Genomic DNA, 14,331 nt, shown 5'->3' with positions numbered 1-14,331 from the left:
CAGCTCAGCTGTGTATGTGGCTGTGATTCAATGCACAGCAACAGGCATCAGTTTACCTGTCATGTCTTTACATGACCCCGAGAACAGAGTCAAGAAAATATTGAGTGTAACAGTTTTTCAGTTGGATTCCACCATATCCGTCACTCGCCTCAAAGTAGAAAGCTTGCTCTTTGTTGCCGCCATTGTTGTTAAATTCCTTTTTGAAGCTGATGTTGAAAGAGACAGCATCTGCCACAGGCATGAATAAATTGGTACTTTCCATTGAATGATTATCAGGTTGTCAATCCAGTTAACACTGAAATAATAGGCTGTCAGGAGAATTTTTATACTGCATTATTTAACATTTCTAAGCATTGTAAAGCAACCATTCACATTGCCTGTTGGTAATAGTTTCCTTATTCTTCTTACTCTTTGAAAACTCTGAAGTTTATGTTAGAGTGTTCATTTTTCTGTCAGTCTCTCAGAGCAAATCGGAGTTATAAAGGTCAATTTGAAAGTGTCAGGTAAAGTCCTTGACATTTAAAAAGCCATTCGGCACACAGAGTCGAAGGCTATTATGGATGCCTCTGACTCCAAGTCATTATCATTTTTTAGAGATTAAAGATGACTGCCCACATTCTCCAGATATTATTGGAAGGTGGCAGCAAAAAAGTGATTGATTTTTCTGGACATTCAAATATTTTGTACAATGCAGTTCCTGAGAACCCTATTTATTTTCAGTAAAGAAATAAAGAATTTTACTCGATTGCATCACGCCTCCTTCACCTTCCGGATGATTCAGTGAGGAAATGGATCAATAGACAGAGATGTTACGCTAGCTCTTGTGCTAATGGAATCAGGAACTCACCAGGCTTTGATCAACTCTGTAGTTGTCATTGACAAGTCAGTAGTTCTTATTGCATGAACCCCCACTCTCTTTGTCTCCTAAAGGCATTACAGCGAAAGATTTTATCGACTCTCACGTCGAGGGGATGAGTCGGCTGGAGATGTTCTGGGACTTCCTGTCTAAAACCCTGTCCGTCAGACTGGGGAGTATCAACATTTTCAGCATAACAGACAGAGATGAAAAAACTGTGGACATCTACTTCTATGTGCTAACCGATACTGGCTACCTGCACTCAGAGAAATTACATGGTGTCATTGCGGCGCATAAAAAGAAGGTACATATACTGTCTTGTCTGATAGATAGAGATCAGTGCTCATATATCAAGTGATATACTTGGGAGCTTGTGGGGAAAGATAACAGGGCTTTTTATCTGCCCTTTTATTTTACGCCAACTTTCTATCTGTTTACTGCCTGGCTCTGCCATGTCTCTTTGTCTCTCCCATTCATTTCTTGTCTATGTCTCCTTTCCTTTTTTTGCACTTCTTTTCATCCATGTTTTGATTCTGCATCATTTTATTTCCTCTGTCATGTCTAACTACATGCCTTGCTGCTTTTGCAACCACTGTTTATATGAATATTGGAAAGAATTTATGTAGATTAGTGTTGTGTGCTTTTCATTCTTATTTTGCATCGCTTGTGAAATCGTTTTATCATTCCACATGTGATTACTGTGTCAACATAAAACACTGAAAATGCACATCTTGGATCTTTATTGACAGTTATTGTAATTCCCATATTTGTCTCCCCCCCTCTCTCACCCTTTGCAGCTTCAGTCACTGCTGCGTGTGAATGTGAGCCAGGTGCAGGTAGATGAGTGTGTGCACATAGACTGTAAGGCATCTGGCGGGTGCTCCACGCAGTTAAGCATCAGTGACTCGCCCACCCTGGTGGATGCAGGTGCTTTGTCCCTGGTCTCAGTAAAGGTGATCTCCACGGCTGTGTGTGGCTGCGCTGCCCGCGAAATGACCCACCAACCCTGCTCCTCATACCCCAGTAACCCATGCCTCAATGGAGGAACCTGTGTCGACACCCAGAATGGATACAGGTGAGAGTCAGGTCCACAGTGGTTCTGGAGGACTACAATTTGAAGAAACTCTTTAAAAGATAGAAAACAAGGAATAACGTTTTCTGATGCGCTGCAGTCTCCTCTCTAGTCCTGTTAGGCTTACTGTATGAGTGACATCCTGGAAAATGAGCCCAGAATTACTAACAGCGCCTTGTGAGAAAACTCTCCTTCACCTGTAACTTGACCTAACTTGGAGCTGCTTTGCAGTGTCGTCAGCTGAATATAGAGTAGCAGGATTTCATAAAGGGCTTTGGTCTCTTTGCCACTGAGGTAATGTACATGTACTGTATGTGCATGTCATTCTGACAATGAGGTGTCTATATTTGTATCTTAAAATTGAGTTTTAAAAGATCTTCTGCACTGTGTTTTGCATAATAAATAATAATAATAATAACAAATATAGCTTTTGTATCAAGGTCATTACCCAGTAACTTGAATATTCACCTTAAATATTGACAAAATGCCAGATATCAATATGGAGGTCTTAACCTTCAACTGTGTGGGTCTCTGTGGGAGTCAGAAGAAACAGCACACGGTTCATTTCATGCACACACTAATGCCCAGATTAAATAAATATAGGGCAAGAGGATTAGTACAACTGGCCCCCCTCTATGCTCACAACTTCTCAAAAGCTCATTTAATGCCATTTACATGAACATGTAAGTTTGTCAAAGGATAAGTCTAAAGAGGGAAAATGTACAGAACCGTTTTTTCTCACTTTTATCTTTTAAATTATCTCTGCTGCAGTTGATCTGCACACTGCTGCGAGAAGCCCTTGTTCTTTGAGAGGAATATCTCCCTGTATGTGCTATATGTGCCCTCATGTGAATGTAGTACAACCATAAAGAATCCAATTTTTAGTTCTATCCTCTGTTGAAGGAGCTTAACAGGCAACCTCAGACAGCAACTGATCAGATATTGTCAGTCAGAAGTGAGAAAAACATGCCCTACACTTCTTGATTTGGATTGGCATTGCTCTCTTGAGTCAGATGAAAGAGCAGTGAAAAGAGTGAGGTGCTGTGCTTTGGCATGTGCAATATGTATGCATAAGGCTACACTCTTCCTAAGCCGTCCCTTTTGCTGCGTATAGATCAGTATTCCTGACATGTGTTGCCCCTCTGCAGAATAAACAGCGATGGGGAGAAACAGCCCCTAACAGCCTCAGTACACACAGCCTTCCTCAGACACTGCATGAAAATAGATGGCTTTGACATTATCAGCAAAGCCAGCTTGTCTCACATGCTTGCAGTGGAGGGGACAGGATGAGATCAACCGGTCTCTTCCATCCAGTGATTGAATGGGCTCTCTTTCCATCACTGCATGTATCTCTTAAGTAATGTTTATGTTTGTGCATGATTATTAATATTTACCATTACGCTCTTACACACAAACACATTCAAGACAGGCAGAGAAACATTCATTTCTAGTTAATGTTCCTGCTAGAGCAGTGATCCTTAACACTTACGCTCTAATCAAAGTAGACAATCACAAGAAGATGCAACGTGTGTAATACCTTAAAAATGAGAAGGAGGGGGGTGGGGATAAATGAGAAAAAAGTCCAGGAAATCAGTGGTGGTACGGTGCATATAAAAGTGAGAGAAATAGAATTAATTATCTCCTAACAAAGGAGACATGACGTGCCGTGAAGGAACAATCTCCAGAGGGTTCAGCTTGAGCAGCTGTGATAGATAAAGAACAGACCGGAGTAATGTTACATTCATAGATAATTGATTTAATGTTGGGTTGAATATTCAGGGCTTTGTGGCCTATGCAAACAATTGATTGATAGAAGCGTTTTCTTAGCTGTGCGTGTTGGAGCAAAGTCAAAACCCCTGCCTGTATGAATCAACAAGACTGTCACGTTCACTGAAGGAAAGTCACCACGCTCAGATCCAGAGATTGGACAGTGTGAAGATTTTAGTGATTGTTTCTATCCTCTTGTTCTGCCTTGATTTTCTTTTTCTTTTTTTCCTCCACGGTGCTACAGGTGCCACTGCCCCCCACAGTTTGAGGGGCCAGACTGTCAGCAGATGAGAATTAGTTTCCTTGGCAACGGCTATGCCTGGTTTCCTCCCATAAGGCCATGCTTTGATAACCATCTTTCACTGGAGTTTATGACAGAGGAAGACGACGGACTGCTACTGTATGCTGGCCCATTGGCCACTCTGCTGCCTGGGGACGCTGAGGACTACATGGCCATAGGTAAAGAGTGAGTCTGGATGATTAGATGTGTGCCAAGGGGCCTATTGCAATAAAACTTGGGGCTTAATTTTGTGTGTTTAATTACTGGGTGGCAGCTAATCAGATATATGAGGCAAATTTTGTTCGTTAGTGTACTGCTGAGGGATATGAGCACTCATTCTACAGAGTTATACTGTAAGTACTTAATGTGTTGCTGCACGGGTAAGCCAGTTTTACTGTTTAATGTGAATGTAATTTCTTTGCCGTGTACCATGAGAAATTCTGTTTTTGCTTATCCCCTTTGCCTCACCGTCAGAGCAGTAGTTCTGACTCAGTGCCTGGTAGACATTCAGTGTCTTACTCAAGGACACGTCAGCAGGGTTTATTCCTGCTGACAAAAAGGCTCCAACCTGAATCCTCCAGGGGAAGGACAGTAGTAAAAATAAAATGGAATAGGTGATTGGGTAAAAGCGATGGCTGGATGTAAGGTTTAATGCTTACCATATGTTTATATATAAGGTTACAATGTCATAAGCATAATATTATCAAATGCAAAGACCAATCGCAAAACAAACTTGGAAGACACAATGTACAAAGTGCTGTGAAATACTGTTTATTAATAGTTGTGGATAGTTTAGATTTGTTATGTGCTGTAGCCTAATTGTCTTGCTTACTCTCAGCATGTCTGTTGCTCACTCTCTCTCTCTCTCTCTCACACACACACACACACACACACACACACAGACACACACATTTATACATACATACAAACAGTTTCCAACTACCATTCTCTTAGTTACTGTATTTTTTGACTACAGGTTTGTTAATCTAAATTAAATTGATTGTATCTAACAATACAGTTGTTGGTTTTTTGTTTTCGTTGTTGTTTTTTAGTCTCTTAAATATATTCCTTCACCCCAAACATCAGAGGTTACTTCAGTTTCATTTGTGGGTCCAACATTATTTAGAAATAAGGTAAAAAAAAAACATCTGCAGCAACATCTCATCCAGAAACATCATCCTTACTCATCCTTACCTCGTATGTCATCTTTACTTAGGATCACACTAAGAGCTCACGCTCATTAGTTTGGATGGACCTAATCTTACACATTTTCTTTTCCCTGTTTCATAACACACCAATTGTAGCATCACCTTGCCATTCAGATTATTTTGTGTAATCTAGCTGTATTATATTGTCAGCCTTTTTTGTTCACACTGTGTTTTTGTTTTGAGGTAAGGTGCTTTCATAAGTCTTTTGTTTATTATTTATTTATAACATATTTGCATCTTGCCTGTTTTTTAGTTTTGTTTTTTTGCAATGCTCTTAATGCTATCGTTGATCCTGTGTCTGCATTTTGTCTGTGCAAGTTAAGCTGTTTTCTTTTTATTTTACGAATATGTAGTTGTCATATGTGGTGCAGATGTTTCATTTACTTTAGAGTAGGTAGTGTTAAATTCTGAACTCTTTCTTTTCTCTTAGAGCTGATTGGTGGGACTCCCAGTCTGAAAATTAACCATGGTTCTGGGACCCTGGTCCTCCAGTTAACAAATAACGCTGGGGTCGCCGACAGACGCTGGCATCGACTTGATGTCAGGAGCAACAGTAAAGTAAGAGAATTATATACATGCAAGCCTCATTGCATCGTATTCTTTCTTTCTATCCAGATATGGACAATATGTCAGATTAAAATGTATGCTGTAATTTGTAGAGCATGTCGAGTTACATCATACTCTCACATCCACACATGCAGCAGTGTTGACCTCTCTCCACTCTTCCCCAATTTAAAGGAGGTGCGCTTCACTCTCGATCGATGTTCCAGTGCAATTGTCATGGAGACAGAAGGCGTGGACTCATGGGCAATGACAGAGGACCGTTCATCCTGTGAAATCCGAGGGGTCACACCCAACAGGGACAAGTAAGATCAACAGTTCAACAAAACAACCAACACTGCACAATTTAAAAACAAGCACTTCCTCTGAATTCTAAAGGGAGCCAATAAGCACCTCAGGCTGCCAGCACTAAATCAACAGTTCAGTTATAAATAGTTTTTATTATATTTTTAACCAACAAATGGACATATGTAAATAGATAAATAAATTTAATAAACCCCCATATGGTACCATAGTAGAGTTTATAAATTCTCCAAAAATCCCTCTGGGATTGTCCTGTGGTTGGAAACTAATCTGCCAAGGTTTTGTTCTGTTCATTTTTAATCTAAAACATACATGGCCCATATGGACAATATCTAAATACAAAGAAATGTTCTTTGGGCTTAACGCTGCTGGTCATTCATTTCACCACAGATGAACTATCCAAAACGTAATCTGAAATCATTGATATAAAGAAATAAATAAACACATAATTTAGCACCCAACAACTCCATGACATTGAAGATGGATGCTCAGAGTTGATCTCTGCATATGAGAAAGAAATTTCAGGAATGAAACTTAGGAGAGATAATCTGAGAGATACTCTGGACAACAAAAACAGTGTCTTCACATGGCTGTCAGGCACACACTGCTGTATATACAGACAAGAACTTTCTTTATTTTCATTTTATCTGTCGATGGAGGACTCAGGAAACAAGGGCTCATCTGCTGGATTCAGGTCACATCTTTTTTATTATGTGTTCACACGAAACACAAAGCCATTTTTGCCTTGCCTTATTCGCACAAGTTTGACCAAACAGCCAGGCACTGACTGGTCCCCACCCTGACAATAGGAGCCAGCGTGATGATGTTGCTGAAGCTCGGCATACCTACTATCATGACAGGTCGGTCCTCCTGCTAACAACAGTCATATCGACACTTATCTGTAAACACTGAGATGCATTATCTCTTCTCTGTTCATTTTACTGTGACGAACTGCATTAACCAGTCATACAAAACTCCCCCCAAAAATGCAATGATTACTGATTAAAACATTCTTAAAGGACAAAAAAAAAATGTTCAAAGAAAATAAAACTCAAGTAAAATCAGGAAAGGCTCTCTGATAAAAGTATGTTTTAAGAAGGGACTTAAAAGAGATCACTGAGTCAACTGCAAAAGCTCTGTCCCCTTTAGTTTTCAGCTGCAGCTCTGGAACAGATAAAAAAGACCTCTGCCTGAGGATCTCAAAGTATATACTGGTAATAAGAGATTAGAACTATACCAGTGAGAGAGGCCATGAAGAGGCTTAAAAGTAATCAGTAAGATCTTAAAATCAATTCTTAAACATACTGTGAGCCAGTATAAAGACGGTAAAACTGCTGTGATGCGATCAGGTCTCTTGGCTCTGGTTAAAAGTCTGGAGTTAAGGTTGGGAATCGATCAATAGATTTTTGGTTCAGGCAAGTAAACAAGCTGATGCAATATTCCAGGCATGATGAGACGAAGTCATCTAAAATAGTTTCTGTGTCTTTAAAAGTTCAAAAAGATCGTATTTTTTAAATATTTCAAAGATTATAAAAACATGATTGCACAAACTTAGTGTTGCACTGCTCAAAACTTAAATTACTATCAAACTAGATACCAAGATTCTTTGCAACGGGCTTAATGTGTTCAACGGTGGTACTAGGGTACCAGCAGATGGTTGGGTTTGTTTTGCCATGTGCTGGGACACAATGACCAGGAAAATTTCTTCACATCCAGTTTTTGACATTACAAAGGAAGTCGTGCACTCAGTATTCCAGGGTCTGTGTGAATAACATCAGCATAACAATGGAAAGAGACACACTGTCCATGAATAATGTGCCCAAGGGAAGGCATGTATAAAGAAAATAAAATTGGTCCCAAAATCGACCCCTGAGGCACCCCATACTTGAACTGAAGAAAATCAAGAGACGTTGTTGATCACAGAGACACAGAACTTCCTATTTGACAGGTAAGATGAAAACCACTGTAAAGCTGTACCAAATATCCCTACCTAGTGCCTCAGTCTCTCTCACAGGATGCTGTAATCAATCGTGTCAAAGGCTGCACTAAGGTCCAGGAGTACCAGGACTGAACACATGCCATCATCAGCAGCCATTAGGGCAGTCTGAGTGCTGTGATACTTCAAGACTACCAGATTGAAACTTCCAAACGAAAAGAGAAATTGCATGGACACTTTTTTTTTTCTAAAAAATTTGATATAAAAGGCAACTTGGAAGTTAGTGTATAGTTTTGAGAGGGGGAAAGCACCGTTTTTTTCAACAGTGGTTTCACACAAGCAGTTTTAAAATAATCAGGGACACAACCATTATACAAAGAACTGTTAAAAACTGAAGGCAAACGGGGCCCAACACTATGGACAATATCTTTGGTCGTAATTAAAATTAGAAGTCTTAAGAGATATCAAACTAAAATGGTTATTATTGTAAAAACAGCAAAATAGTGTAAAAAAATAGTGTGTTCTGCTTTCCTTCATTCCCTTTTACGGCTGTGAATATGTCGTTTATCCAAGGCTGCTTTCTTTCTGAGGTTGTAGACCCAACCTTAAGAGGCTCAATGACATTTGATTGAAATGTATTTATTTGGATAAACCCCTTGAGATGCATCATCTCTTTTTTGAGGGTGTCCAAATTTTATTTATTTAATTAGGTAGTTTCATTGAGAAACTACCTACCTTTTCCAAGAGAGACCTGTCAACAAGAATCAATCAAGACAAGAACGCAATCAACCAACAGATACAACACAACTATACAGTAAACAAGGAAAGTTGGAAGAACTATATTTAAATGAGAGAAGAGATGTGAGGTAGTCACAAAAGTAGAGCTTAATAGATTAATAAAACACATGGTTATTTCTTCTTGTTTGTCTGGAAGTCCATCCTGTCGTGTGATACAGAAAACAATGATGAATATGAAATTTGGGTGGAGTGTAATGTGCTGTGATACACAGGGTTTAACTGCTGAAGTGTTGATGAGGCAGCATGACAAGACCGAATATCCCCATAGTGTACTACAGTGGTCATCCAGTTCATTGGTGTGGGAATATTCAGACAGGTGTGGTGCTTTGATGTGCAGAACTTTGAGACACTTTTCTCATTCAAGAACACAAGGAGCAGGGTGACAGAGTATTAATAACCGATGATTCGCTGTTAAAAGGTATTGATTCATGATCAGATGATGTAATCCAGTAATATTCATATCCAGTAATTCTACAGAGGATATTTTTACACCCAGGGTAAACACAAGGTCCAATGTATTACCACAGTTATGTGTTTGTTTACACACATGCTGTCTAAAGTTAAAATAAGTAGCAATGAACTCTGTAGTATCCTGTCACAAAGTACAAAGTTACTTAATTAAAAGATCAAAATCATTGTAGCTAGTTAGTTAAAAGTAGCATGAACAGAGATGTTAAGGTTCAGTACTTACACCTGAATTTCCTTGCTTATTTGTTAATATGTATTCCTGCTTTTAAAAATATATATATTAGTTAATCCATGGACAAGTTTAACAAAGCAGGACAATTTCATGCCCGGCAACACAGTGGAGGATGAACCCAGAACACTGACCCTTGCGGTTTTTTTGAAATAATGACATGGGGGTGATAGCCTCTTGGCATTTGAATAGAAAAAACATATCATGATCCTACAACATTATTTTTAAAACTATCCAATTACCAGTTGCATAATAACAATGCAACGTAAAGCTAAATTAACTCAAATGCACACACACATTAAAAATGAAAATTATCCCTAGGCCACACAGACCAATTAGGTGTACCTAAAGTACCTTTAGGTACAGAAATGAGACCCTTATTTCTCTGTTTGCAGATGTAAAACAATGCTTGTAGGAGTCCAGTAAATTGTTTATGAGTATTTTAAAATCCTGTTTGAGCTTCCCGGAGCTTTGAAGTTTAAGATCATTCACTCTGAAATGAAAGAAGGCTGCTTCAGCAGAAGAATATTTCTGTAGAAGATTAGGAATCCTGGCATCAATATGGGACTCTAAAGCTCTAGGGTAGAAGCAGTTCCTCGTCTGAGGAACAGCAATGTGTCAAACCATAAAAGTAACTTTATTTCCCGAGTCAGCAATCCCTCTGTAACCATTTTCGATAGAATAGTAGACCAGGAGATTTCATTTTTGTTTAAAACTGACTAGAATAAAGGCTTCTCCAATTTATCCTTCAAAGAGCGTACAGAACTTGATAGCTTGTCCAATGATAACACTTTTGCTATAACAAGTTCCGACAAAGGAGATTCTGTGGTAGTTCACAATAAGGAAGCTTATAGAATATAAATATTAGTTTTACAGACTAGATTGTTACCCCATTCATCAATCTGCACAAGATATTAAACATTTCTTAGTAAAGCTATAGATAATCAGCTTTCTATACACTTCCCAAAATTCACAGGATCTTCAAGAGAGACATATGCACTATGAACATTGTAACCCTCTACACAAATGTTCCTCACAGAAGAAGCACTAACCCATGTTTTACATTTGAAGATTCTTTGTAACTGCAGGGAAGCAGTATGGGAAGTTCATGTTCCCCCAATTTATTTATGGGAAAGTTTGAGGATGGATATGTGTATCACAATAACCCTTTTTTCTATTGGTTTTGTTTTATAGAATTTTACTCAATCAATGACACATACAGTATCAATGTATGGAAATTTCTCTATAATGTTTTGACATATGCGCATCTTTATTTATTGAACTGGATAATATGGCTCTTACTATATATTCTCTTGCCATATGTTTCCAGTATAGGGCATTCACTTATATATTCAGCTTGTAACAGTAGTCATTATTCCTCTGACTATTGTTTTCACACAGTGAGAGCCCTCCTTCATTAGGAGAAGCTGTGTCTGAGGGGGTCCATTCACAGATGGATCCTATTATGTAATTATGTATTCTCATACAGTACAGTACAGTTTGGACCTCACCTTTTTCTAAACACATTCCCTTTTGCCCACAATAACTACATGACTATTGATCTGTGAATGCCTGTATTCTGTTTGTTTTGACAATGTCTAAATGCCCCATGGCCCCACAGAGGTAAACAATCCATCATACAGCAGAACATCAGCAGTCAAAGTAGCAGCAGTTTGCAAGGCTGGAAAATATAAAAAAAGGAATAGAATTTTCTGGGTACAGACATGCAATACCTAGGTTTAAATTATATTTAAATACTGTCAATAAGGAATATTATTGCATGTATAGTATGTCAGCCCTCATGGACTACTGTTTCCAAGCATAGACTACCTGTTGTCACTTTAATGCTCCTGTTACTTGATTATTTCCTGATGTTTTTCAGAAACCAAACATGAGCTTCAATGGGTTAAAGAATGTGTTTGTTGTATTCTCCATGTAGACTCATAGCATTTTAGTTGTATTTAATATAGCTGTACTTTTCATAATTACAACCACACAGTCATAGCAGAACGTTTTTTATTTGTGACTGGGTCCTCAAAGATTATATAAAGCCAAACAGTCTAGGTGGGACTATGAAATAAATAACAACATCTAAATGAAGTTAGTTAGTGCAGAAACTAACAATCAAATTCATTATTGATTAATGTACATTCATTTAACTGATTAATAATTTGGTACCCTCAGCCCAAAGTGGCACTTTCATATTATTTTGTTTAACAAACAGTCCAAGGCTCAGATATCCAGTTTGATGTGATAGAAAAAAAATTTTAAAGCAGCAATTGCTCAAGTTTAAGAAACTGAAACCAGAGAATGTTTGGCAATGTTTCTTTATAAAAGACTTAAACTGTTCATCAATTATCAAATTTGTCAAAGATTACTTTTTTGTGGATAGACTCATTGATTAACATACCATATTCCCTCAATACTCCTGTGACATTAAAACAATTAAAGGACTTACCTCTGGTGTACAGTAGCAAAAAATGCAGTATTATGATAGATGTTCAGTAAAAGTATCTAAAATGGTGTTCATGAACAAACTTCACTTTGTGACTCAGACTGTTTTTAGCCCACCATGTTCAGTTTCTCCATGTACTCAGCCATTCTCTCTGGAGGGAAGACAACTTGATAAAATCCTCAAATATAATCCTTAAAATGCCAACAAATCCAAAGCTGAGTTTGTTTTCTGCCATCTACTGTACTCATTGTTTTGTTGTGTAACTAGGCTGAACGTTTATAATATTGAGCAATGTACTAAAGGATTTTACTGTTACTATTAATTTTGATTACTTTTAAAAAATGTTAAGTTTGAGTTTTAACTGATTGGGTAACACAAATTGTCATCAAACAGGGTTTACTCTTGTTAACATGCTAAAATTAGCATTGAAGAACATCCTGTATGTGTTTTATCTCTTTTGTGTAGCCAGTTTTGAAAATAGTAATTGTTTGTTTTTTTTAAATTATTTTATATTTTTAGATAACAAACACATTGCATATTGCACACTGTGTATGTGATTATATGTAAAATATATTTGTATTGCTTTATTAGTACAATCTGGTATCTTGGTAATTTATTTTAGTATATTTGTGCTTAGTTTGGATGTCTGATGTTCAGTGTTAGATGTTTTCTGTTGTTTTCTTGACTGTGAATGTATAGCTGCAACAAAGTAATTTCCTTTTAAGGATCAATAAAGTATCAATCTATCTTGCTGTGCAAAATCAGTTTGTGTTTTGATGGTTTCCAGCAAAGGTAATTTACCCATCATGCATTTATTTTCCAAAAAACCCACAATAATAAGATGTCACATTTTTTGTCAGAAAGTAGTAACAGTGATGACAGCCTGAGCCAGAAAAGAATGAAACCAGGAATTTTAACCTTGACAGCTTATGTTGCTTGTTTCTATCTGCTTGCTTTGTGTGATTCTTTACATCAAAGAGTTTAAAAATTGTAACCTTGAGAACTTACACAGCGCCTGTTTCCTTTTCTTCTGTTCACAATCTTCTTCACTGTTTACTTGTATGTTGAGATTTGCTTTTTCTTTCCCAGGTATCTGAACAGAAGTCTTGTGTTGCAGCTCGGAGGGGTCAATGAGAACACATCATACGAATACCCACAGCTGCAGCACAAACATTATGCTGGATGTATAAGGAACCTGCTTGTGGACAGCAAGGTATGGTATGGAACAAGCAGGGATTATTACAATATACACAGACAGATGAATAGATTGGTATATTGTTCCCTTTTATTCTTTAAGTTTGGATAACCAGCAGCAAAGGTGCTGAAGGAGTCAACTTCAATAGGAATGCAAATGTGGTCTCAAGGCTACGCTGGAAAACCTGATGAATGCTAATGTCGCTCGCTCATCACTTTCTCCTCTGGTCAAATTCCCCCTCACTGTCTCTGTCTGTCAGTCTAGTCAGTATGCAGCTATAGAGAGTTTGCAGAGTGGAATTATTCTATTCCTGCTGTTTCAATACCTTGAAAGCAGACAAGCAATACGTATACTTGAGTGCAGTTGTTTATCAAAAAGAACAGTAGTGGACAGTTGATTGTTTGATTGAGTAAAATTAGTAAAACCATAATGTATTACAGGTGGAAGTAAAAATATAGCATTACAGTAATAAACAGTTCAGTATGATCACCATAATATGCTTAAGTATCTAAAGCTCCTGTCAATGTTATATGATTATGTAATACAGAGATATAGATATTTTGTTGTCGATTGCTTTTGTACTTTTTGCGGCAGTGACACTTACATTTTCCTATGCATATATATCTCATCTCTATCTTAGTAATGATGATTTCATTATGAAATGATACTTTCAAGAATAGATTAATCAAGCAACAATATATCATTAAACAATCAGCAATCAGACAACAATTTGTAGTGTCTCATATTTAATAAGACAGTTCTACCTCACGTAGGCTCCACCCTCCACTGGACTCCATGGGTACTATTCTCCAATCACACACATGTATTTGCTCGCTGAACTTTGCATAAACGTAGCTAGCCAATCAGTGCGTGCCTACCAGAATATGTTCGGAGTCACAGTATAAAAGGAAACATGCCCGTTATCCAATCCTTTTCTCTTAAGCAAATCTCGAGATTGCCCATTGCTTTTCAGATCAAATTCTTCCTTTGTTCCCAAGAACATACAGAGTTCTTTCAGATCGAGGGTTGTTCAGCTGAATACTTTTTGCCCTCCACCCCATGCGTGCGATAGGGAGGTGAAACTGCCTTGGCTTTGCCCAGTTCCTGTGTTGGCATGTTTTGTTGAATGCATGGCCCCTGTCAGATGCACTGTTCATGTGCTACAGGGATGGTATGGCTTTTGCCAGCCGTTCATATGGTTCT

General features: G+C 38.0%; 1 protein-coding gene across 1 annotated transcript in view; it reads left to right on the top strand.

Annotated features, from left to right (window-relative positions):
• LOC133982215 (neural-cadherin-like) overlaps window positions 1-14,331 on the top strand; it is an 89,311-nt gene that overhangs the window by 56,532 nt on the left and 18,448 nt on the right. Inside the window, exons 21-26 of the mRNA XM_062421171.1 lie at window positions 931-1,160; window positions 1,654-1,931; window positions 3,940-4,154; window positions 5,614-5,741; window positions 5,922-6,049; window positions 13,023-13,146. Coding sequence (XP_062277155.1) covers window positions 931-1,160; window positions 1,654-1,931; window positions 3,940-4,154; window positions 5,614-5,741; window positions 5,922-6,049; window positions 13,023-13,146 — 1,103 coding nt within the window. The remainder of the gene's footprint in view (window positions 1-930; window positions 1,161-1,653; window positions 1,932-3,939; window positions 4,155-5,613; window positions 5,742-5,921; window positions 6,050-13,022; window positions 13,147-14,331) is intronic.

Source organism: Scomber scombrus, chromosome 6 (assembly GCF_963691925.1).
Source record: "Scomber scombrus chromosome 6, fScoSco1.1, whole genome shotgun sequence".
In the NCBI taxonomy this organism is placed as follows: domain Eukaryota; kingdom Metazoa; phylum Chordata; class Actinopteri; order Scombriformes; family Scombridae; genus Scomber; species Scomber scombrus.
Note: the sequence above shows the minus strand (reverse complement) of the source record. Positions and strands in the feature narration are given on the sequence as shown.